Source organism: Orussus abietinus, unplaced genomic scaffold (assembly GCF_000612105.2).
Source record: "Orussus abietinus isolate OABI.00-Male unplaced genomic scaffold, Oabi_2.0 scaffold8, whole genome shotgun sequence".
Taxonomy (NCBI): Eukaryota; Metazoa; Arthropoda; class Insecta; order Hymenoptera; family Orussidae; genus Orussus; species Orussus abietinus.
Window position 1 is genome coordinate 1,393,431 of NW_019395997.1, and position 23,954 is coordinate 1,417,384.

At 49.3% G+C, this 23,954-nt stretch overlaps 4 protein-coding genes across 4 annotated transcripts; all 4 read right to left on the bottom strand.

Annotated features, from left to right (window-relative positions):
• Positions 1 to 1,063: 1,063 nt before the first annotated feature.
• On the bottom strand, positions 1,064 to 6,981 carry LOC105699472. Its single transcript, XM_012424485.2, has 22 exons — positions 6,780 to 6,981; positions 6,411 to 6,621; positions 6,222 to 6,294; positions 6,019 to 6,148; positions 5,848 to 5,926; positions 5,698 to 5,786; positions 5,510 to 5,617; positions 5,234 to 5,432; positions 4,780 to 5,141; positions 4,564 to 4,719; positions 4,420 to 4,504; positions 4,206 to 4,324; positions 3,974 to 4,140; positions 3,342 to 3,502; positions 3,172 to 3,260; positions 3,039 to 3,083; positions 2,764 to 2,962; positions 2,283 to 2,644; positions 1,920 to 2,075; positions 1,765 to 1,846; positions 1,571 to 1,689; positions 1,064 to 1,495 (listed from the first exon to the last, which is right to left on the bottom strand). Exons 1-22 carry the CDS (start codon positions 6,900 to 6,902, stop codon positions 1,349 to 1,351), a joined length of 3,261 nt encoding a protein of 1,086 aa, XP_012279908.2. The 5' UTR covers positions 6,903 to 6,981; the 3' UTR covers positions 1,064 to 1,348.
• Positions 6,982 to 7,413: 432 nt separating this feature from the next.
• Positions 7,414 to 13,343, bottom strand: LOC105699294. Its single transcript, XM_023434129.1, has 16 exons — positions 13,215 to 13,343; positions 12,369 to 12,573; positions 11,503 to 11,617; positions 11,178 to 11,421; positions 10,953 to 11,111; positions 10,786 to 10,873; positions 10,577 to 10,722; positions 10,358 to 10,503; positions 9,464 to 9,474; positions 8,873 to 9,160; positions 8,690 to 8,804; positions 8,372 to 8,618; positions 8,117 to 8,275; positions 7,957 to 8,041; positions 7,728 to 7,870; positions 7,414 to 7,655 (listed from the first exon to the last, which is right to left on the bottom strand). Exons 1-16 carry the CDS (start codon positions 13,341 to 13,343, stop codon positions 7,437 to 7,439), a joined length of 2,499 nt encoding a protein of 832 aa, XP_023289897.1. The 3' UTR covers positions 7,414 to 7,436.
• On the bottom strand, positions 13,148 to 18,074 carry LOC105699473 (lipase 3). The gene is made up of 8 exons (XM_012424486.2): positions 16,784 to 18,074; positions 16,405 to 16,603; positions 16,186 to 16,300; positions 15,856 to 16,105; positions 15,640 to 15,798; positions 14,592 to 14,676; positions 14,391 to 14,533; positions 13,148 to 14,311 (listed from the first exon to the last, which is right to left on the bottom strand). Exons 1-8 carry the CDS (start codon positions 16,970 to 16,972, stop codon positions 14,108 to 14,110), a joined length of 1,344 nt encoding a protein of 447 aa, XP_012279909.1. The 5' UTR covers positions 16,973 to 18,074; the 3' UTR covers positions 13,148 to 14,107.
• Positions 18,075 to 18,177: 103 nt separating this feature from the next.
• On the bottom strand, positions 18,178 to 23,926 carry LOC105699475 (lipase 3). Its single transcript, XM_012424488.2, has 10 exons — positions 23,176 to 23,926; positions 22,760 to 23,091; positions 22,172 to 22,370; positions 21,857 to 21,971; positions 21,271 to 21,517; positions 21,044 to 21,202; positions 20,889 to 20,973; positions 20,455 to 20,597; positions 20,107 to 20,298; positions 18,178 to 19,882 (listed from the first exon to the last, which is right to left on the bottom strand). Exons 2-9 carry the CDS (start codon positions 22,925 to 22,927, stop codon positions 20,137 to 20,139), a joined length of 1,278 nt encoding a protein of 425 aa, XP_012279911.1. The 5' UTR covers positions 22,928 to 23,091; positions 23,176 to 23,926; the 3' UTR covers positions 18,178 to 19,882; positions 20,107 to 20,136.
• Positions 23,927 to 23,954: the final 28 nt, after the last annotated feature.

The window sequence follows — 23,954 nt, forward strand, 5'->3', positions numbered from 1 at the left end:
GACCTCCTCTCGACTCGCTCCCCGCTGGTTGGCACCGGACACTCGCTCTCTTCCGGGGCCCCCGGGGAGGCGCATCGGCTTCGGCGACGACAGCACTGCGCACCGAAATCCACATGAATTAGTATCAATCAACCACCGTCATTCAGAATCGCATTGGTCATTCAAGCTGCGACAAGACCGGGGCACGCAAACGAGGGGGTCCCTTGTCTCCCCCTCTCTCCGTCCAAATATTGTATAAATAATCCCCGAGCCCGACAATGCATTAATTCCATCAAATCCACGGGAACCCATCCCCAGGAGCCTACTCCTGAATTTTAGACCCGGAGGTCCTAAAGATCCTTCCCAAAGGCACAGCGCGGACTCGCTATCATGCGCCGCGATAAGCCAAGGCTCCACTCGGTATCGACCACTTCCACTCCGTATCGGTTTACGATCCCATTTTCTAGATTTTTTATTTAAAGGACAGAGGGGGAAAACGAGAGGATGCTTACGAGCCGACAACTGCCCGATCGCCTACAGTGCGCGAGAAGGACGTCTCTTTAAGGCATCTCCGGGGAGAGAGAGAGAGACGGTGAATGTTTCGGGCGGGATTTTGCGAGTTTCTCTCCGCGGCGCGAGACCGACTACATGTCAGCGATGAGATCGAGTCGGAAACGCTCCCGGGAGAAGAGGTGGATGCGCGGCTCGGTCCGGAGGCTGGAGCACCCCTGAAGAGTGCGAACCCGCCGAACAGCCGTGCACGACTGGCGGGCTCGCAGGGCCGCGCGCAGGGGCTAGCGCGCAGCGGCCAGCGCGCAAGCGTGTGGAACGAGCGCTGCGGCTCGAAGGGTGGCCCTTGGGTTTAGGGATGAAAGGATGGGACACAAGGGTGGACTCCATGCAAGGGGTGAACCCTCCAGACGCGAGGAGAGACGGCATCCATCTTGTGTTGCCGCATACGCATCAGAAGTTCAACTAGTCGACCTGCACGTCCGGCGCCTTTTTTAAGTCCGATAAACGATCGATTGCACCACTTTCGAGTTAAAATTCTCAATCAACGATTACGGTTGCATGGTACCTGATATTCTTTGCTTTCATTTTTATTAGGTCCATGGGTGGGAAAAGGGGGCATCGTCCAGGAGAAGGAAAAATCGAAAGTGTGCAGCGCCTCGAGATTGGCGATTCGATCTCACCATTGATCAGCGCGTTGAGCTTATATAAGGAGAGGCGGTGGGAGCGCCGCTCAGTACGCCGCCAGCCGCCGCGGTGAGCGCATCGATCAGGGACTAGGATACTCGTATGGGGATTCTATTTCACTAGATAATCCCACCGACTGACTTCTCTTAATTTTAATCGTAGGACGAGGTCGTCAGTTTTTAAGAAAATTAAGGAGCGTCGAGTAGACCAGCGTCGTGGCGTTCATCGCGTAGAGGTAACCGATGTGGTTGAACGTGGGTCGAGGGACCTTGTAGAGCAGCTGCACGTTCGGCAGCTTCCTGGCGAGGATCTCGACGTCCTGAGGGACAGGAAACGCGAATCGGGTATTATAATTAATTTCAAAATATTTTTAAAATATATACGTAGGACGTACCTTCGTATCGGACAGGAGGTCGTTTTCGGAGTAAAAGAGCCCCACCGGGGCCTTGACGTTCCCCAGGTTGTACTCCGCAGGGTCCAGCTCACCAAAATCATCGAATGGCCTGAATTTCTCTGAAACAAGAAATGATCAGGAATTATCGATCTGGTTGAACCTGAAAAGCAAGAAAAATCATCGATCGTCCTTACTCGACGCCTTCTCCTGGACGTAGTGCATGATCTGCTTCGTCGAGCTCCCGGCCGGCACGTGGGCTATCATCACCGGCATTGTCTAGAATCATTAACGACCCAGGAGTCGTGTTAAGAATTAATCAAGATAGCAAGAAGACATAAACAATATCCACCTGCTTCAACTGCGCGTCGTCTTCTCCAAAAGCCATGTCCAACAGATTCGTGCAGAACGTCTCATACGCCAGGGCGGATTTGCAGGAATTTCGAAACGTGTTCGAGATGTCCCCGTGGTCAGGAAGCACCTCGTAGGTGTCTCTCAGCTTGACGTACTGAGAATCAAGACTGAGAGTTAAGCTATATAGAGGGAAATAAATTTTTTTAAGTGGCTACCCGCGTGAGAAAAAAATCATGGCGATGTGCGATTCGTACCCTTAAAAAAAAATTCTTTCATTGGACCAATGAAATATTTTGTTAGGTCTAAGAATAAATAGAAATAAGAGAGAATATTTTAAGAGAGGAAAATAATAGCGACTCACGATGTCGTTTGTTTGAGTGTTCATGATAAGGTTCAGCAAGGGGGTCCTCATGTTCCCCACGTAGGCGATCGGCGCGAACGCGACGACCTTTTGCACCTTATCGTTGTAATCGGGCCTCTCCGAGAGCATGACGAGGACCGACGTCGTGCCCTGGGAGTGGCCAAGGTAGAACACCTTCGGTCGACCCGTCACAGAGAGGATGTAATCGATCGTGGCGGGAAGATCGTAAATGCCCATCTCGTGGAAGGAGAAGTTCCAAAATCGGTTCTCCGTTGGCTGAAGACTCACGTGGGACCGGGAGTAGGTGTTCCCTCGGGAGTTCCCCAGCCACACGTCGTAACCCTCGTCGGATAAGATGAAACCTAGGAAGTTGAATTTTTAGGCGTCTCATGGTTAATTTGTATGGTTTATGCGCTATATACAATTTATACAATTTATACGATTTATGTCATGTATAATAATTTATCATAATTTAAAATACCAAGCGACTTCCTGGGGCCCAGGACGACCCAGTCCATGGAGCTCGTCAAAATCCCATGTTGCAAGTAAACCACCGGTTTTCCGGACCTTGGGGGATATTTCGGACCCCCAGGAATCCGATGAGCCTTCAGGATGTATCCGTCCTCGGTGATGATTTCGTGCTCCTCCGCGACGTACCCGTACTTCGTGATCATTTGCATCTGCATTGATATTAATTTTAAAGGGATTAGCTATTCATTTTAATTTAATCTATGCTCGTCGATTCTCTTCGCTTACCGAGTCCAGGAAGTTCTCGGGGTTGTCGCTGATCGACGCGTCTCCCTAGGTGGTTCATGATAGGAATTCCTTTAATCTAAGTCTTTATGAAAATTGACCCACTTTTTTATATACTTTTCTGCGAGTCGCTTACCCAGGGGTTGAAGGCGGAGGCGAGCGCTTCCATGTAGTTCTCCCCCAGGTTGGGCGCCTCCAGGGTCGTCCCGTTCCTCGCGACCATTCCTGGGATTTATGAAATTAATTGTAGTTTCATTTTTCTTCAAAGAAAAAAATTCCATACTCCTCGGTTATCGTGTTCATTACTGATAAGCATGCTCGTCTGCATCTGCAGAAGGTCGTCCACCATTTTCACCCCCGGCATGCGATTTAAGCCTTGAAGAATCGCAAAATGAAATAATAAGCTCGATATGAAGGCGACCAGTAGTTTGGCGAGGGGTTGCATATCGATTGTCTGTATTAATGTAATAATTAATTAATGTCTAATTAATCGACGATCTTAACGGAAATTCCGCGGCGAAATTGGCGGCTCCTTTCCGACTGCGGGGAGAATTCCGCGGTTTTCCTGTATTATACTCTCGGTCACTCTCGTATTTATCTAATCCTGGACCTGAAAGACGCATTCCTGGGCGTCTCCAGATATTTGTCCATTTTTTCGAGACGCACAAGACAAAGTCCGCCGATTGTTCGCACGTGCATTCATCTCCGAGTCTCTTTCGTCATATCTTCCTCTCGATGAAATAATTCTATTTACCGAATTGTTCCGATTAATCCTGCCTTTTTTTTCTTTTTTTTCTTTTTTTTCTCCAGACTGGAAAAACCTCTTTTGTGGTAAAATCGCAAATGAAATGCTCTTGTGAGTTTTATCGACGATTTATTAACGGATTACGAATCGTACCGCATGTGATATTAATTGGTAGTTTATTAAGAGCCTGTGCTATGGTTTGTATTCTTCGGACGTATTTTGGAGAAATCGGATGGTCGGTTTGTAAAGAACTTCCGGTGCGTCGATGGCGAACAAGAAATCCACGTGATTGAAGTGCTCAATCGGAATCCGGTACATCAATTCGACATTTGGTAATTTCCTGGCCAGAATTTCGATGTCCTGAAAGGAGGCTTAATGAATGTTAATTATAGAAATAATCGTTCGACTGGTAAATAATCGCTCACCCTGGGGTCGACCAGCCAGTCGTTGTCCGCGTAAAACAGTCCAACAGGAATTTCAACATTTTCGATTCTATACTCCGGCGGATTTAATTTACCGAAGTCATCCCGTGGCCTGAATTTCTCTGAATAAAAAAAAAAAAATTCACAAAAATAGTTATTATCGAGATGGGTATTTAATTGGGGCTTTTCTGATTTTTCTTCATTTTTTCAGACTCACTGGAGACGTAGCCTTGGGCGAAGTGGATCAACTGCATGTCGGAACTCCCAGCAGGGACGTGACCAAAGATGATCGGTAACATCGTCTAAAAAATGAAGACATTTGACGTGGTAAATTTTCATTAATAATAATACGAAGCCTTACCTTGTTCAACTGCGAGGAGTCGTACCCGAACACCATGAAGAGGACGTTCTTGCAGATGATTTGTAAAACCGAGCGCGACTCGCAGGCATCCTTGTAGAAGTCGGAAATGCTTCCATCCTTCGGCATCAATTCTTGAGGCTTTAATAATCTGGCGTACTGTAATTACAGTATTTATAAAGACATAATCAGGGATATCATTCGGGAGACCTAACTCACGTTGAAGTAGGTGTTCACGTCCGCCAGGAAAACCAAAACTGGGCTCTTCATGTGCCCCAGGTAAGCAACAGGTGCGTAGGCCGCCATTTTCACGATTTTCTGATTGTACTCAGGCCTCTCGGATAACATCACGAAGGCAGAGGTCGAGCCCTGGGAATGACCGACGAAGGCGATCCTGGAGTTACCCGTGACTTCCAAAATATAGTCAATGGTGGCTGGCAAGTCGTAGAGACCCATCTCGTGCCAGGAGAAATTCCAAAATGCCTTTTCGCTCGGGGCCAACCTCACATGGGCTCGGGAATAGGTATTTCCTCTTGAGTTCCCCAGCCACACGTCGTAGCCCTCGTCGACCAGCATGTAACCTTGGTGATTAATTAACGATTAAATAATTTTTACGTATTTTTTAACCGGTGAAATTCACGAGTTTTTGGAAATTCGATGGTTAGAGCCCTACTCAGGGAATTATGAGGCCCCATCACCACCCAATCGGCTGAACTTGACAATATCCCATGCTGTAAAAGCACCACCGGCTTCCCAGGCCTTGGGGGAGACTTTATGCCCCCGGATATCCGGTGGACCTTCATTAGATATCCATCCTCTGTCTGGACCACGTGGGTCTCCGCGACGTATCCGTATTTCGTGATCAGCTGTGCCTGAAAGAAGCTCCGGATTATTTTGCTACCGGTATGGGGGATTAATTGTCGACTTTGCATGGGATTTTCGTGAGCACCGTGTCCAGGAACACGTCGGGGTGATTTCTGGTCTGCGATACGTCGTCGATGCTCAGGGTGCGAGCGACGCTCCTCGCGACGAAGCCCCAGGCGTTTAGAATATTTCTCTGCAAGAGAAATCCTGTAATTATCGTTTAAAAAAATATTTTTCGATTTTTTATCAGACCCTGAGAATAGTCTCACTTACTTGTAATCTTGCCACGGATGTGCCGTTGATAATGTCCTCGATGTCGTCCTTCAGGTCGTCGACTTTCTCGACAGCCTTGCTGACTTTTTCTGAAAGCACGGTGAGTTGTTATTGTTTATCAATGAAAATTAAATCCCAGGGTAGACTTACTCTTCAGGTACTGTTTCCCCTTTCGATACCACTTTTTAATAGTCCTCACCCCAGGTATTCTATCGATAAGGCTTGGCGACTGTAAAACGGGAATTTCGAAATGTCCTTCATATCAATTCAAACATTTTCCTCGATTGTTTATTTACTTAATTTCTGGGCAAATATTGTCACCTCTTCCAGATTTTCCGCCGTCATTGCGAAGGACTTCAGGGTCCCGTTTTCGTACCCTAGGACCAACAACTCCTCCTGGAACGCCTCGGAGAGAATTTCCCGAGCTAGACGTCTGAGATTATTTCCCGTCCTTTGCAACGGAGAAATATTTATCACTTGTAAAAAAAAAATACTAAGATAGTATCTCTTGTTTATTAACATACCGATCAGATTCCACCGGTCTTCCGATGTTTGTTCCAATCCAGACGTCGTAATCATCGTCCACCAAGCCGTATCCTGAATTTCCGGAAAAAATCCAGTTATTACTAAAATATATGCATGGCCGTATTAACATTAACTTCAGTCCGAGATGAGTACCAGAAGCCGTAAGGGTATTTTTAAGGATGAAGTACCTATAGAAAGCAGGGCTGGATTCGAATGGCAGTCCCCATTGTCGCAGATGAATCCATTTTGAATAAAAACCGGAACCTTTCCAAATTTTTTTGGCGACTTCAGGCTCCCTTGGATCCTGAAGACGACTTCCTTAGCATCTTCCGAGTTTCCAGGACCTGCAGGAAAAGTATACTTCTCGACGTCGTATCCTGCAGGGAAATTCTGACGGATCTGAAATAGTGGAGATTCGAACGATATTTTAAAAGGCACAGGAACGAAGAAGTCGATAAGTCGCCGAGATTCGATCTTCGGACTTATCGGATTCTTCCGATCAGCTGATATCCGGGTTTGTTATGAGGTAAGCTGATTTTTCTGTTTTGTCAACATACCGATGTCAGATTGAACGATTCCAGTAATGTGTTGCTTCCTGGTGGGAGAGCACTCGAGAGATCGACAATCACCCAGGTCAGGGTGACGATCCAGGGGACGACGTCCTTCCGCCGCATTATCATTTTTTTTATTAATAACACTGGATTAATCCTCTATTATTTATTCATCCGTTACAGGGAGTCCGACCAGTACTCTACATGAGTAAAGTCATAACTGAACGTCGAGATGCCTGGAATTATCATTTTACCCCCGATAGCCGCGAAGACCTTGAATCTCAACGCTGCAAATGACTAATGCAGCTGATAATCGCACTTCCCGTGTCTAGAGATTAACCCCTGACATCGCAACAGTCGTAGAATAGAAACAACAAACGATGATAAACAAGATATCGAGCCGCACTTCTGCAAGACCTCTCTTATCGTTTACTGTAAAGAAAGATCAATTCTTGTTCCCTGTATGACGTCACACGAAGAAACGGTTCGAGAGAGATAATTTTTATTCAACAACAATGAGCAACAATTTCTACATGCTAGGTGAAAACATAAAGGAGCCTCTTATAATCAGTATATCAGCCTTATCCAGTGACTTAGATCGTATCTGACGGTCCGTTTGTGGGATTCGTCAAGGTGTGGAAACTGCGACTTCCACTTGATTTATTAAGATGAATCTTTATCAATGATAAGCGGTATCGTTCGGTTGGTTTCCAGAAATCGGAGCCCAGGGGTCCGAATCTCCCCCAAGGACTTCAAAAGATGATCATAGACCAGCTTTTTCGCGTCCTTCGCCCACATGAAGTCCACGTGGTTAAACGTAGAATGGGGAACAGGATTCTTCCCCTTCGGGTTCCTCAACTCGAAGTACAGCTTCTCCACGTCCTGGAATTTTATCCAATTGGAATTACCTCCATAAACGTCGAAAAGTATATTAAATGTATTTCAAAGATGAACCTTAGGATGGGAGAGCCAGTCGCCGTGTGAAAAGTACACGGTCACGGGAACCCTGACCCTGAAGAGGTTGTAATCCGGAGGGCTGATCGAGTGGTACCTCTTCAGGTTCCCGAAGAACCCATAGTCGTACTGCCGGAAGTACCCTGAAGAGCGAAGGAAACGAAATTATGACGGATTATTTTTTTTTTCTAACGATACTTCACGTCTCTTCGAGAGATTCTCAACTCACCGGATTTGATCAGCTGACCGTAGTGGACGACTTGCTTCGCCGAAGCTCCTGCAGGAACGTGGCTGAGGATGACCGGAAGAAGACTCTGAAGAGAGACAATTTCATGTTCCTGTTCTCTTTCCACATTTTCCGGAGATTTTTCCGACTTGTGGTAGCTTACCTTGTCCATCTGGTCGCAGCTAAACCCAGACATTATGAAGAAGATGTTGGTACAGATCGGTTGCGTTATGGCGGATTCGTCGCAGAGCTTCAAGGCGAACTCCTTCAGTAACTCGTCTGTTGGAGCAAACTCCAGGAAGCCGATTATCTTAGTAAGTAACTGTGAAGTTGAGATGTTTCACGGTCACCGATAAGATATTCGTAGGAATTATTTTTAATAAATAATGAAAAACGTAATTTTAAACTCCAGGCTCACCTCTATCTGGTCGACGAAAATCGCCAGGAACTTGAAGAAGGGGCTGATCATGTTCTCCATGTACCCGACGGGGGCCAAGGAGAACATGGCTCTAATTCTGGTGTTGTAAATCGGCAATTCGGACATCATGACGTAGAAGACCGTCGTTCCTTGGCTGAAGCCGACGAAGATGAGGTCCTTCTGTCCCGTGGTATCCAAAGCGTAGTCGATGAACTTGGGCAGGTCGTAGATGCCGATCTCGTGCCAGCTGATGAGGGGATTTATTTTTTTAGACATTTTTCAATACACCTCTTTGAGGTCTCAGATGGACTCACGAACCTGAAGGACCAGTAGCTCTTGTCGGAGAGGCTCAGATATCTGTGTCTTCTGGAATACTTGTTCCCCCTGGCATTTCCTAGCCAGACGTCGTATCCGGCATCCGCCAAGAGGAATGCTGAAGAAGGAGTCGTTGTCAATTTTTTATATATAAAATTGATTGTCAATTCGTTGTAGAGTGTTTACCGAGGGCTCTTCCAGGTCGAGAGAGGATCCAATCAGCTGATGAGCCCAAAAGTCCGTGCATGACGAAGACCACCGTTTTCCCAGAAGGATCAGGATTCTTCTTGGTTCCTGTTATCCTGTGTAACTCTAAAATGTAACCATCCCTCGTGGTGACGAGATGAGTCTCTCCATTGTACCCGTACTTGTCGATCAGCTCCATCTGATTAATCGAAACCATGTTAAATAAGCCGATTAAAAAAAGAAACCATGGACGGTTACCCATTTTATCCCAATCTCGGATTATTAAATCTATAATAGGTGTATTTAATGCTAACGCATTTCTAACAAGGTGATACGTTCATGAATTATTCTCACCGAGGAGAGATGAGCATCCGGATGGGGTACCCGAAAAGCGTCTTCAAAGCCTGTCAAATTGAACTTCGGGGGAAATTCTATTTCGTCCAGTTCCGGAAAACCATCTCCTCGTACCGAAGGGAACACCACGAAGAGCGCCATGAAGAACGAGAAGAGTCCATCTCGCTGGCTCGACATATCGAAATCCGCGATTAATCCTCGATTGAGCCGCAATCTTTGTTCGCTCGTAATTTATACCGGTTAACGAGCTATCAGTCGATGTCATTATCTCTACTTCTAAGAGATGACCAAACGATTCCATCGATAAAAATTTGGGACGTCTCGCAGCGACTCGGTATAGGCAGGTGCGCGGTCGATCGGATTAATCGATAAACAATAATCACGCCATTGAAAAAAATTCTACTTGCCCGAGATATCTTCCTTGGACTATCTTTAAGCCAGCATAAATTGGACAGCCCCGAAATCAATTTTAACCCCGGGATAAAAATTCGAGAAAGCTCGGTCGCGTGATGCCGATTACCAGACCACGTGCGTGACCACGTGGTCTCGTAATTCGATGGCCACGTGGGTGGACAAAGAGCCGATTAAAATCTGCGAACGGATCGATGCCCCTTGAAAAATATTATTCGAGGGAACCGAGGATGCTTTAACGATCGCCCGGAGATAAGTTTATCTCTTAACAAATTCCGCCGTTCCCACGGAGTAAGGCCACGGCTAATCCCCGAAATCGACCGGAGGCGCCCAATCGCGGTTATTATTGTACAACTGACCGATTGTTATCCAGCAATTTTTTTGGCGATTTAAATTTGACATTAAAATACACTCGACACGTGTCGCGGATTTCTTTGAAACGAACGCGACGACGCAGATCGAGACTTAAGAAATTCACTTTTCCGCTTCAACGGTGCGCGAGGGGAAGAATTTTTCTGCAAAAATTCCTCGCGATGGCACAATGGGAAACGCTTCTTTGCCTTCGAGTCATGTCCTATACCGGTAATAGGAAACATGTACAGCGCGATATTAGAGTAAATATCTTTTACACGCGTGCGAATTTATTTCTTAAGGTTTGGTGCTATTAGTCGTGACTAGAGATGGGGTTTGCGGATTGAAATTCCGAAAAATGGGGAATGCTATCGGTAGGTCTCTAAAATACGAATCAGGGGCTCGAACACCATGCGAGGAGCCGTTCTTCCCCATATGAAGTCGTAGTGGTTGAAGGCAGGGACTTTGACGTCGGCGACCACGTGGTTCAGTCGAGAAACGAGTCTAGCGACATCCTGAAGAAGTAGAGATAAAAATTCCTAGTAAAATCGTATTAAGCGTTAATTTATAAAAATGTTTGATCTCGACCTCGGTCGTGGCGAGTCTGTCCTCGTCGCTGCCAAAAAGTGCAACGGGGGTGCTGATCCTCTCCAAGGGATATTCCGGAGGCACGGCAGACCCATAGAGTTGAACGTTCTTCTCCTCGTTCGCATAATCAAACAGCCTGAAGTACCCTGAAAAAAATCCTCAACGGTTAAAAAACACATTTTGGAGTTTCCCCGCAGGTGAGACCTCACCTGGATTGATGTGACCCTGGCCAAAATGTACGAGCTGCTTCCACGACGCCCCCGCAGGAACGTGCCCGATGATGACGGTGAGGTTCATCTGAAAAATGGTTAAAATTATGACGAGGTCGATTGACCATTTTTTTTTTTAAACTAGACCATGAAGGGACTCTATCTACCAAGTTGAGCTCTTCCTGGTTGTACCCCGTCATCAGGAAGAAGAAGTTCGTGCAGAGGAACTGGGTGGGTGCGGAATTCTGGCAGAAGAGATTGGACACGAATTTCCCCCAGTTGGACCTAGAGCCCAGTTCGGGATACCCGAATCTCTCTCCGACCCACTGTAAAAATTCAGGGTGTCGGAACACTCTTCAGGGTCGAGACAAGGTAGGTCAGGGTGTCCTTACCACGCCGAAGTATGTCAACTTGGCCAACTTAGTAATCGGACCTCGCAAATTGCTGGTATAGGCTGCGGGTGCAAGGCCGACCATCAGGTCGACTTTGAAATTATATTCAGGGCGCTGCGAGGCCATCACCAGGAACTGCGTGGTGCCCTGAGAATGGCCCACGAAGAGGACCCTGCCGAAACCGGTGATATCGATGATGTGGTCTATAGTAGCCGGCAAGTCGTACACGCCGAGCTCGTGGAAGCTAAAAGGTCCCCGAATAAAATAAATAAATACCGTGAAATAAAAATTTTAAAACCTGATTCCCGAAGAGCGGAAGAGGTACCTGAAGTCCCAGAAATTCTTGTCGGTGGGAGAGATCACGGTGTGGTTCCTGGAGTAGACGTTTCCACGATTATTCCCAAGCCACACATCGTACCCACGGTCTGCCAAAATGTAAGCTGCAAGCATTTAATTAATTTGTAAAACCGTTTACATTATTTTTTACTTTCTTTCGCGTATATCGCCGTTGCAGGAAAATCTGAGGGCACTTCGAGATTGATTCGCGCCGATCGAGCGTGAAAGTTAGCAGAACTCCACCGATCGCCCCTCCTTCCGTAGTCGCCGATAAAATGGCTGGTAGGGGCAAGTAAGGAAAAACAGAAGAAGACAGGATCGACGGCCGTTCTCTTGCATGCACTCAGCACGATAATTCTTACCTGTGCACGGTTTGCGCTGCACGCAAGACCGCCGATCTAAATACTTGCGACCGAGGGACTCGGATTTCGATATCCCCAGTTAACGGTCTGAGAATTTCCTCGGCCACAAGATATGCCGAGCCACGTGCCGGGACTTTTCCAAAAGCCACGAAGAGGCCCTCCATTTTCGAAAGTTCCTAAGCGTGAGGTAATTCTTTCGCGTCATGCTTTCTTGCTCGAAGTCGATTGCGGGATGTTGTATCTCTTCTGGTTTCGTTTTAGGAATTTCAGCCGTGGGTCCTGGACCTGGATCTTGGGACTTGACGAACTTGAAGAACTTGAAAACCCTCCCCGACTCATCTCTTCCTCTGGTGGCGATCCTCGCGATGAAAAGAGGTGGTCGGTGAAAAACGCAAACGCGATATCGCGATAAAAGTGACGAGCGGTCGAGGGGCCTTTTATCAAGACTTGCGCAAGTCAAGAGTAGGGACTATCGCGAACGAGCTGACATTACCCAATCCATTCTCGGGGCCCATGATGATCCAATCCGCAGAACTGCCGGCAAGGCCGTGCTGCAACAGCACGGGGATTCCTGAACCCCTCTTCAGGATCGCGGAACGCCGACCTCGGGGAATCCTGTGCAGCTCGAGGACGTACCCATCCTCGGTGACCACTCGGTGGATCTCCAAGGGGAATCCGTATTTGGTGGCGAGCTCAGGCTGGAGGGAACACCGACAATCAGACAAGATCGACCCTGAGCCCTGACGACTCTCTCTGGAGACCCTGAAGACGCTCCACGCTGGGAATTCGCATTTTCCCATGGCGACTCGCGAGTATAAAAGTCTCTCTTGCGACATAAAATTGTAAGGAACAACATAGAAATACGCTTTCTTAATTATTTACGTTAATCCGGACGGTAATCTCGGCTTAGGTTCGGCTCCACCGGAGACATCGATGCGCGATCGCTGCCACAGGCGAGACGCCGCCGACACTTGAAGGCGTTTCAGGTAATAGAAAATATATCAATTAATATAAATAAAATACTATAAATTATTACCGTGAAATTATCTTTTCAGTAACGCAATTCGGTCGCTGCGGAGACGCAGATAATACTCGAAGAGACTAGAAATTAAATCCCCGACGCTCTTCAGCGCCCCAAGATCTCCTCACGGCTCTTTTCGGACTCTCGAGGACGACGTTTCGGGTGATACAGAAATATAATTAGAGTAACTTATTAACATTAAATGAAAATTTCGGAAACACAAGATAGAGTTGAGCGATCTTCGGGCAGTTTATTGAGCTCCTTGTCAACCGAGGTTTCTGCTTGCAGAGGCTTCGGCAGATTTGGAAAAAAACTCACGGTGGTAAGCAGGGCATCGGGGTTGCCGTCGAGGTTTGCCCTGCCTAGTCCACGGTGCAGAAGACCGGCTACGAGGCTCGTCAAGGAGACGACGAAGAGCGGGAAGCAGACGAGGCTTAGGGGCAGCATTCTCGAGCGCGGACTCCTCGATGTCGCGCGAGCGCTGCGTTTATATATCACTCTCCGGTTGCGGATTTTCGATAAATTCGCCCCTCCACCTGACCTGCGTCGCAATTTCAGGGGACCCTGTTCAGGGGGACCGCGGAGGTCCCCCGGGAAACCCGGGGAAACTCGGAAAATCGAGCGGGGGTGGCCTTGAAGAACCGCCACGCGGTCTGGCCGGTCCTCCCGAAGAGCGACTCCTCTTGGCGTCGCTCGCGTTCGAAAGTCCCACCGAGAGGTGCACACAACCAGGTCGCGTGCCGTAGAGACAAGGTCGATTACTTCACTCTTTCCTCCCCGATAACGTTCCAGAGCGTTTAGGTAAAAAATCGAGCTCTATACCGGCGAGTCGCGAGCGAATCTCGCGGCGTTTGCGCGAACCGACTGCCCATTTTCACTTTATACTCCGCCAAGCAGCGGGCCCCATTCACATTCGCTCGTAGGGCCTGATTCGCTCCTATACTTGTATCTTAAGAGAGAGAGAGAGAGAGGCGCCCGAAAAGAGAGGGAAACTGTCCTCGAATGCCGCGACTCGCTCCTGCAATTGGGAAAGTCTTGAAAAGACTGTTTACTCGTGTCGTCCTGGAGAACCTCGATATGGGGGTCCATTACAGGCTATGAATGCAGTCTAAAAAAAAACCGCTCGCTCGTGTCGTCCTGGAGGACCTTCATTATAAACTGTTAATCGATGATCCTTTGGGGTGCAATCGATGCAACTTTAAATTGGCTGTTTATGTCGACACTTTAAATGGGTCCTTAAGTCGGGGACGCGTCCCATTGCGCTCCTCGTCGAACTCGCTCAGGACCTCCAGGACCTCGTTGTAAAGGACGAGCTTCGAGTCCTTCGAGAAGACGAAATCCAGGTGCCCGAAACTGGACACTTGCACCCTCCTGGGACTCGCGTTAGGCAGCTTAGACTGCATCGCTCTGACGTCCTGGAAGATGATTCAAGTAACAGCGAGTAATTTCTTACTAAAAATTTAGAAAGGTGCTTTAACCATGAAGAGGTCTCACCTTCTCCGTGGTGAAGGCGTCGTTCTGCCCGTAAAAAAGCACGACCGGCGCTTTGACCTTCTCCAGGGGGTACTCCGGGGGAATCTCGTTCTTATACCGGATGTAATTCATCTCAGGTCCGAAATCGTACTGCTTGAATTTTCCTGGAATTAAATCCCATCCAATAATTCGAGTTATTAATAATTAGGAACGTTTACTCACCTGCCAGGATGATCTGTCGATAGTGCAGCAAGGTCTGGATCGACGTCCCCTGGGGGTAGTGGTTCAGCAGGTGAGGGATGAGAGACTAAAATAGAGACTGTAATTATTTTTTGTTTAATAACACGTTGGTAGGAAACGTTAATAAATTATTTCCATGAATTTCGAGCCGATGACTTCTGTATCTGCTGCGCCAATTCCTTTAGGAACGTGATTAACACCCTGAAGAGGGACAACAACCGATCACCTGCACCTGGTGAACATTGCGCAATTATTGAAAGCAACGAGACTATCGGAAACCCGCAACCTAGTCAACGAACTCTGCCGAATGGCATCGTTTTTTTAATGAGGATTTATTATTCTGGCGAATTGTTCCTCGTGATTTTATTACTTTCTTGATTTTTTTTTTATCCCGTGGAAGAGACTCGATTAATTCGGCTCGACAGGTCACAAAGAACAAGGACGCTTGCGGAATGGCGGGTCCTGGCCGGAATGACAATGATTCCAGTCTCATGTCTCGGAAACCCGAACACCGACTGTTGACACAAGCAGGTGACATTGTCATACTTAAAACGTCATACGACAAAAAAATTATCGGCGACTCTAGATCGCGAATCCGTTCACCGGCGATTACTCAGGTGAAACCCGCGACTCGGTAGAACAAGGACGTTGATATCAGACAAGTCTACATTTACAATCAGGAAATCGACCTTTACGTCATCCAGGAAAAACAATTATAAATGAATGCCTATTTCACGCAGCCGCGGTATGGCGACACCTGGAGTCGATCGGGTTCCTGAAGAAATACTCGACGAAACGCGAGTCAAGGTCCTCTCGAAGACAAGGTCTGCCTCAGGGTGTCAAGGTCTGCTATCTCGACGTCGGCCTATCCTTGACGACGAAGGAGACGTTACAAATCAAGCACTTCTAAAGCTAAGTCTTATCACAAGGAGCTCTAGGACCCGAAGAGCGACTCGCCAGAATACAAATTAGTTGTATTTGGCGCGAAACTCTACCGATAGTGTCTTGACAATCTCGAGTAAACTCCTACCGCGTCGAATTCCTCGCAGTTGGTGAGGCCGAAGAGGATGCAGGAGAGCCTCTTGCAGATCCTGAGAGTCCTGGGCCTGTCGCAGACGGACCTGACGTAGGCGACGTTCACCGAGTTCCTTGGTAGGATCTCGTGGACGTTGAGTAATCCCAGGATATCCTGAAAGAAGAGGGGATAAAATCTATTCTTCTTGATCTTGACGCGACCCTGAAGTACCTGGATCTCCTTCGCATAGTACATCCCGATGGCGTTGACGAGACCCGGCAGAAGATGGGTGAAGATCGCCACGGGTGCGAAAGAGACGACCACGTTGACCCTCTCGTTGTACTCCGGCCTGGTGGACAGCAGAACGAACTCCATGGTGGACCCCATGGAGTGGCCCACCAAGGACACTTTCTTCAGGCCCGTCTCGAAGAGGACGTAGTCGATCACGGCCGCGGTGTCGAAGGCGCCGAACTCGTGCCAGCTGAGGAGCCAATTAACTGTCAATGACTTAAGTTCCTTAATTAATATTGAATCGATTCCCAAGGAGAGGTTAATCGATACCTGAACCGCCAAAAATCGGGTTCGTTCACCGACAAGTTGTTGTGTCTCCTGCTGTAGTAGTTCCCCCGGGTGTTCAAGGCCCAGACATCGTACTGCTCGTCGGCGAGGAGATACGCTGAAGAAAGGAGATTCAAATGTTATCCAGATTGGAAATACCTTGGAGGTCTTAGATGTTCATCAAGAAGACAGAAGTCAAGGAGAGTGGAGGAGAGGGCTCACCGAGGTCTTTCCCGGGTCCCCTCAGCACCCAGAGGTCGGAGGCCCCGAAGAGCCCGTGGATGAGGATCACTGCCGGCTTCCCCGGAAGCACCGGGGACGTGGGGCCCCCCGGGATTCTGTGAAGCGACAAGACGTAGCCGTCCTCCGTGGTGACGTTGTGCTCTTCGGCCTCGTACCCCGCTCCCTTCACCATGTCGACCTGAAAACCACTGACCTCGAGTATACCTTGCCGACCGCGATTCCTCGGGGAATGAGGGTCTCCAGAATTTCACTTTTTCTTTGACTCACGTGGCGCTCTTCGCCTCATCGAGCGGTGCGATCTACCGAGTCGAGGTCGAGCAAGATTCGGACCGACAGACCCTGAAGAAGAGGGACTTACGAAGGTCTCGGCAGCGTCGCCGGGTCCCGTGGATCCAGGGACCTGCCTCGAGGTCCTGGTGGAGAGGAAACGACCCAGCTTCTTGGATCTCGTCGGCATCCCGCCTCCGATGCATCCCCTGTGGATCGTCTGGATGGAGACGATCATGGTGACGAGCAGCAGCCGAGGGACGATCAGGGCCCGCGCCATTTTGGTGACCGCTGGTGTTTCTTCGACCCCTTGCGCCCTCTTCGAGGTCCTGGATCCGTGATCCAGGTTCCTCCTTGTCTGGAAGAGGACCCGCGTCCTCCGCTGCGTCTTCTAGGTCACTTCTTGGCACCGATTCCACTCGCGACCTTGACCCTGGCTCCGCCGGCCTTGACCTAGGCCTCGACCCAGGCCTTGACCGAGTTTCTCCGACTCCTCGAGGAGTTCCTCGGGTTCCTCAGGGAACTTTTCACGCGTCCACCCGTCTTCCCGACGACCCACTCGCCCCGGTGGACATTACGTCGCGACTTTTATGCGGCCGCGAGGCCCGTGCGTCACGTGCGATTTTCGCCGCCTCTTTGGAGGCCCCCCACGAGGCGGGTCTCATCGTGAAGTACTCCTCTCTGGGTTTCGAAAAAACACTCCTTGATCTCCGCTGCCCTCCCATGTCCTTCGAAAAGATCCTTGGGAGGCTCTTTCGCCGCCGCGTGGAGAAGCTTCCGCGTCTACGCCGCCATCTTGGATCCGTTCTCCAGGCGCTAGAGGGACTTCTCTTTTGAATTTTAATTATTCACGTTGCTTCGTAATACTTGATACAGGAGGTAATTTTTAATTTAACTCTAGAAGAAGACCTAGATGTGGATAAGAGCTCCGAGGTCTCGCTCGCCCCTGAGAAGCGACTTTTACTCTCTGTCAGCGACGCCGGGATTCGCTGTTGGTCAAACTCGAATTGGTTTTTCGGCAGGCTCCTCTCCTCGTCTTCGACGGCGCTCTCGGCCCGATCGTGGAATCCGGGTCAGAAGACTAACTGGGTTAACGGCGCGTCGTGGCATCGCACTGCGTCTCCTCTCCGAGGAACGAGAGAAGAGGGCCTCCAAAAGTCGTCCCGTTGAATCGCCTCCACGTCTTTCGGCCACTTTCCGCCTCCGCCATCTTATTCCTCCGTCCAGAACCGGATGACCGGAAACGGGAAATCCCCTCCTACACCCAGGAAGTCCCTCCTTTATCCCTATCAATCCTTTCCAGGCACTCCACTCGATTGCGTCGGGATCCTAGCCATGGTCCAGCGTCCGGCGAGCGTCGGCCATCTTGGATTCTTGCAGCGAAGAATTTACGGCGGTTACGCGGATATTACGAAACTAATCCTCCCTGGGGAACGGATGCCTCCGGGATTACGGATTACATGAATTACTAGACTAGTACAACACTTCACAGTAGGCGACGACGACGTCGCGGGTGCATTTCCAGTTTCACTTGACGGAAGTCTCGACGGACGTACACATTAGTATATTGCTCCGGTTACCCAACACCCGACTGATATTAATCCCGGCATCTACGAGACATTCGAGCGTGGTGAGAAAACGAGTCGCTCATCGGGCTCCTCCGTTATCCTAAGGCGTCGCCTTCTTCAGGATTGCTCTTCGTGGTTCTCTCCTGGCGAACGGCAAGAGGCGCTGACGCTTGACGCTTCTCGGTTTACAATTTTTTTTTGTATTACTTTTAATATATATTTTTATATGTATTTCTTTTTTTTTCTCGCAGTATCGGCGCCTATCGTGAAGACGGCCACTTCTTCGGGAAGAGGCGACGTCGCGGTGCGACGTTCCGACACGTCTCCGAGGACAGTTACGGCGATACGGCGCGACTCTTTAACGAGACCTCGTGTGCACGGTTCCTTCGCGATCGGCTCGTGCACACCACTGGACATGTCCCGGGTCAAAGTGGACTCCTCGACGCGTGTCCCTCTCTCCTCGGACCTGCGGCCCGCCTCTCGCCACTCGCCGGATCGATTTTCGAGTATCGAGGTCCGATCGCCAGAGGAGGGGCCGAGATAGACCGGTCTCTTCCTCTTCCTCTTCCGGGCTGCCGAGGACCTTGGCCGAAAGAACGATCCCAAGGGACCTTGAAGACGTCCAAGGGACCAAGGCATGCCTCGAAGAGGACCACAAAGAGGACCACAAAGAGGAACGTCAAAAGCAACGTCATAATGTCAGAATACGCCCTCATGAATTTGAAATCCAATCGCCAGTCCTTAAAATAAATACAATATACAACTATAAAAAAAAAAAATAGTACAATTCGTACACTGAGGAAATAAACATTTTGTTAATTCAAAGAATAATTATCTCGCTCGAATAAACTGAAATAAATTGTCACCACTCCGAGGAGACTTTGCGGGTAATTTATTCGAGTTCACTCGAGTCAAGTAAATTATTCATTTAATCAATGAAATATTTCTTTGCCCGATGAAATTTGTTTTCTTAGGGCAGAGGAGCTGTCGCAAGATCGACAGCTTCTCCACCGGTACCAGAAGAGCGTCCCGCTCGACTCGGAGTAGTATCTAGGATACCTGGAGAAGCACTCTTGAAAGTGAAGGAACGTGAAAACGTCGTCGACGGGGGAGGGGGCCTTTTACGAGGCCCGAAAGTGAATCACGGATAACTGGTTCCTCCAACCTGAAGAGGCCTCTCGGCTCCTCCTGACGTATTCCCTACGTGGCGTAATGCTAATGACGGGTACCCGAAGTCGTCGACCCGCGGACCGCGAGGATGCGCGACAATTTCCCCGTGACCTTCGACCTGGCTTATGCTGATTCCTCGCATAATGCGCGACGCCGCGCGATTACGCGAGGATCACAGCTGGTGATCGATAATCCCGACGGCGATCGCCGATTAATCGAACCGTCTCTCTAGGTAGCTGTACCGTCTGAGTCTAATTACATCGTCTCAACAAATTCGCAATATGTACAGGAACCTTGCAAGACTAGGTCCAGGAGTTGCGGACTACAAGGTTATAGATTAGGTCCACTTCTTCAGGAACGTCTATTCCTCTGACTGTTCATCTTCGGCTCTTTCTTCCCTCTTCCTCGTCCTCTTTGCGTCAACTGGCACCATGGTAGATCCCATCTAACGGCTGGAATATTAAACAAAATTTTATCAGAGATTATTCCGCGGTGGACTTTGTGATTCATGGACTTTTCCACGGAGAGACAAAGGACTTATCACATGTAAGAGGTGGTAATTAGCCGAGAGAGGAAAGTCGAGGTCGAAAGCGATGAGACTTGGTTCCCTGTCGGGATTTTCTTTGTCTTCTCCGCGGATTTGCATCCACGCGACTCGCTTTTCTCTCGCGCTCACCGTGGTGGAGGAGAGGCCATTTTCGGATATCTATCTTCTCGTCTGATACTGCTTGATCAGCTCGATAACTCGGTCGTACACAAGGCTCTTGGCGTCCTTCGCCCAGAGGAAGTCCACATGCGTGAATTTCTTGTAAGGAACGGGCTCAACGGTGACGACGTTCGACAGGTTCCTCGACAGCGCCTCAACATCCTGAGGAAACGGAAAAGCAATGTAACGAATCCCTGAGGGTACTCTAAAAACGGTAAAACTGGAAAGCCGGGTCCAAACTCTACCGCTTCACGGTGTTCGAGATCTTCGAGATCTTCTTCAAGGCGAGAAAATTTGGAATTATTAATTTTGTCGTACCGATTTTTGCACCAAATTGTCGTTCGGTCCGAATATCAAAGCCACGGGGGCTGTGACACGGGACAGGTCGTATTCAGGTGGTTTCTCCTGGTGGTACCGGAAGCGGTTCTCCTCCTTGCCGAAGTCGAAGGCGCGAAACGCGACTGAAAGGAAAAAAATGAGGATTAATCGACTCGGTGGAGAAGCGAGGGTCTCCGAAAATCTATGCTCTGTAAATCGCCAACCCCGAAGACCGCGTTATCGTTACGTAGGGGGTTCTCTTCAGCAACGCATTACCAGCGGTGGGCAAGGAACAGAGCGACGGTGGAAAAGTTAGGAAGCTGCCACGTGGTTTGGGAAAGAAACCTGTCCAGGTGGCGCCTGCGATCGGAGATCTTCGGGGCCGCGCGCTTCTTCGAGTACCGTTCCTCCCTGAAGATCTGAATCCACAGTACCTGTTTGTATATTCTGCACGTAGTGCTTGAAGGACATGAAGGATGCCCCTGCCGGGTAGTACGCCGAAATGTGCGAAATGACGCTCTGGAAAAATTGGCATTCGTTGAGACGACCGCGAAGAAGGCTACGCCGAGGGTCTCGGTTCCTAACTTACGGTGTCCAGCTGGTTCTCGTCGATCCCGGAAAGGACGAAAATCACGGAGACGCAGACGGGCTGGGTCGGGGAATAATCACCACAAAGAGCCCTGCCCAACACCGCCATGGTCGTCGTCTGGGGCGCTATGTCGTAGATTCCATTCCCAAGGAAAAAGGCCTGTAAGAAAGAACGGGAAAGCTACATGAATTTACCCCAGGACACCTAGGTGTCCTTCCGGACCTCACCTGGATCTCGCTCCAATTTTCCATGACCAGTTTCAACCAGGGCGGGAGCGGGCCCACCCAGTAGGCCACAGGGGCCAAGCTGATCACCAGGTGGATCTTCTCGTTGTACTCCGGCTTCCTGGATAGCATAGAGTAGCTGATGGTGGTCCCCATGGAGTGGCCGATGTAGGTCAGGGTCTTCTCCCCCGTGACCTCGAGGATGTGGTCGATCATGCCGGGGATGTCGAACATGGCCATCTCGTGGTAGCTGCCCAACAAACACGCAGAAGATAAGTCATCCCGTTGTTAACGGACGGTTGTCTAAATTTATTCGAGATCTCAGAACTGGCGACAACGGTCGAATCGATCAAGGCGAGCGAGCTCTCCCTCGTCGCCTCAGGGCGAACCCACTAACCGTGGGCTTGGCGAACGCCGTTACACCCGTCACACCCATTACACCCGTTACACCTGTTACGTCGCTCCTAAGACTCGGAGGGTGTCTTCCTACGGTTTCTAAATTTATAATTCTTCGAGGTAGCCCTCGATTTAAAATAATCGCCGGCGAGGGAGAACCATCCCCCAGGAACGTCATCACCCCCAAGTTCACCTGAACTCCCAGAACTTCGGGTCGTTCGTCGAGATATTGACGTGCTTCCTGCCGTACGTGTTCCCCCGGATGTTGCCGACCCAAACGTCGTATCCTGCCTCAGCCAGCAGGAACGCTGAAATGGGAGCGTCTGTTTAGAGAAATCGACTCGTAGAGGAGTTCTCGAGTGGGGTCCGGGTGACCAAGGTCGGGCCTCAGGAGGAAATCACGGGGGCCGGGTATAATTCATTCAAATTGGCTGTTTGGGCGAAATGCTAAGCAGAAAGTGATACCGAACGAGTCGGTGAGGTCGGGAGTGATTTTGGAGTTATTTACCGAGGTCCTTCCCGGGCCCGAAGAGGACCCAGGTGTCCGACGAGGCCAGAATGCCGTGCTGAATGAAAACCACCCGCTTCCCCTTCGGGTCTGGAGACTCCGGGGTCCCTGGAATCCTGTGGAAAGTCAGGATGTAGCCATCTTCAGTGACGATGTTGTGACTCTCCGCGGGGTATCCGTGCTGCTCCACCAGGCCCACCTTAAAAAAGATCAAATACGTCACCAGGAAACATTCTATCGGAGAGATCGTCATCAGGAAAATTTAACCTATCGCCCTGGAGCCGTCTTCGAGGCCACTTCGTATCGCTTTCTGACCGCTACAAGTTCCTACCCGAGGCGACATAAACATTTTAATTTTATCGCGTCGATAAAAGATACTAGTTTTTGTTCTCGCGTTACTAAATGCAAGTAAGGGAACTATCGCTTACATAACCGATTCCTGATGAAGATGATTAAGGTAGTTCCGATTATATCTATACGGCAGTACTTTTTCTGAAATTTTAACTTATCAACTAGTTTGTATATAAATGTTTTATATATATATATACGTATCACTAAGGAGATGATAAGAATTAATTGAACACTCACAAAGTCAAGAACCACGAAGGGTTCCTTCCCCAGGGCCCGTGCCGTCTGTGGGTCCCTGACCTTGACAACTTTCGGGTTTTTGGGGAACAACAGGGACTGGATGATCCCAGCGTCGACGACGACGTTCGAGATCGTCAAGAGCAGGACCGCGAAGGCCGCTATCGACATATCTCGGGGATCCTCGGTCGCGATCGATCGGAAGAGTCCTTATCGACGCGGCTTATCGCAGTCACTGCAGACTCGGATTTTCCTCTGGCCAAATCGACCCGGGTTCCAGAATTCGATCCTGACCTGTCCGCTCCTTTCTCCGATCCAAGATCCTGAATGGTATCCTGAAAAGGAGGGATATCAATTAACAGGTCCCTCCCTTATCATCCTCATTTGGTTCGACTTTTTCGCCTGCGAATGTTCACAACCTTGGAGGTGGTTCTTCGGGTCGCTCTTCGCACGGGTTTTCCTTGTCCCAAATCGACTTCTCGCCTTTTTTCCCGCCGAAGCGCCCTCGATCTCCAGAAGCGCACTTGAACCTGGCAGACCTTGGCTGGCGGTAAAGTCGGCCACCTTGCAGCCGTGGCGATTGCGAATCGACGATTGGCAGGGAAATTCTGTTACCGATACGTCGACCCGATGCACCGGTGCGGATTGCATAAGCGACCGTCAACGAAAGAACGATAAACAATCATGCGACGATAGTTGGTCAATTTGCGGCGTCCTTGTTGGTGCATCGGTCGAATGCTGACACGAAATTGTAACAGACGGAATTCGGAGCGCGCCGATCGACGACTTAAAAAACCTTCCCCGGGAACCGGATCGCTTAAGAGACGGATAAAAGATCCTACAAAAGTATGTACAATTTTTTCCTTCAAGAAATTCAATCGGCAGGGTAATTCTTAACAATCGCGGAGTCGACTTCACGTATACCGATGAATAATCCGACAAAAAAGTGTATCTGCAATTTCGATTGGAATATATAATGTAATCGACGTCGAGTTCGCCCGTTAAATAGTCGCCGATCCGGTTCTTTCGAGTCTTGTGCACGCGTCTATGAGGAAGAGGTGCAAGAAGGAGACTAGTGGTCCTTCTTCGTGTCTTCTTCGTCAAACTACGCGCGCACGGCCGAGAGAGGGATTTTTAAGCGACGAGCCGCAGATCGCCGATCAAACTTTAACCGAGTCCGCGCGATCTTCGACGGCTC

Bases quoted from the DNA above. Each gene is read 5' to 3' on its own strand.
- LOC105699472 (XM_012424485.2), bottom strand. From the start codon at position 6,902: ATGATAATGCGGCGGAAGGACGTCGTCCCCTGGATCGTCACCCTGACC. The intron at 3,503-3,973 runs GCACAGGCTCTT...TTAATTAATTAT, and splicing joins TCCGAAGAATACAAACCATA to TACATTAATACAGACAATCG. The intron at 3,261-3,341 runs GTAATGAACACG...CATAAATCCCAG, and splicing joins GCAGACGAGCATGCTTATCA to GAATGGTCGCGAGGAACGGG.
- LOC105699294 (XM_023434129.1), bottom strand. From the start codon at position 13,343: ATGCTGCCCCTAAGCCTCGTCTGCTTCCCGCTCTTCGTCGTCTCCTTG. The intron at 8,042-8,116 runs GTAAGCTACCAC...GTCTCTCTTCAG, and splicing joins GCTGCGACCAGATGGACAAG to AGTCTTCTTCCGGTCATCCT. The intron at 7,871-7,956 runs GTGAGTTGAGAA...TTCGCTCTTCAG, and splicing joins CGGTCAGCTGATCAAATCCG to GGTACTTCCGGCAGTACGAC.
- LOC105699473 (XM_012424486.2), bottom strand. From the start codon at position 16,972: ATGGCGCGGGCCCTGATCGTCCCTCGGCTGCTGCTCGTCACCATGATC. The intron at 16,106-16,185 runs GTATCGATTAAC...TTGGCTCCTCAG, and splicing joins CCCGATTTTTGGCGGTTCAG to CTGGCACGAGTTCGGCGCCT. The intron at 15,799-15,855 runs GTACTTCAGGGT...CTCTTCTTTCAG, and splicing joins ACTATGCGAAGGAGATCCAG to GATATCCTGGGATTACTCAA.
- LOC105699475 (XM_012424488.2), bottom strand. From the start codon at position 22,927: ATGTCGATAGCGGCCTTCGCGGTCCTGCTCTTGACGATCTCGAACGTC. The intron at 22,371-22,759 runs GTGAGTGTTCAA...ATCTTTTTTAAG, and splicing joins CCTTCGTGGTTCTTGACTTT to GTGGGCCTGGTGGAGCAGCA. The intron at 20,974-21,043 runs GTAAGTTAGGAA...CAATTTTTCCAG, and splicing joins ACGAGAACCAGCTGGACACC to AGCGTCATTTCGCACATTTC.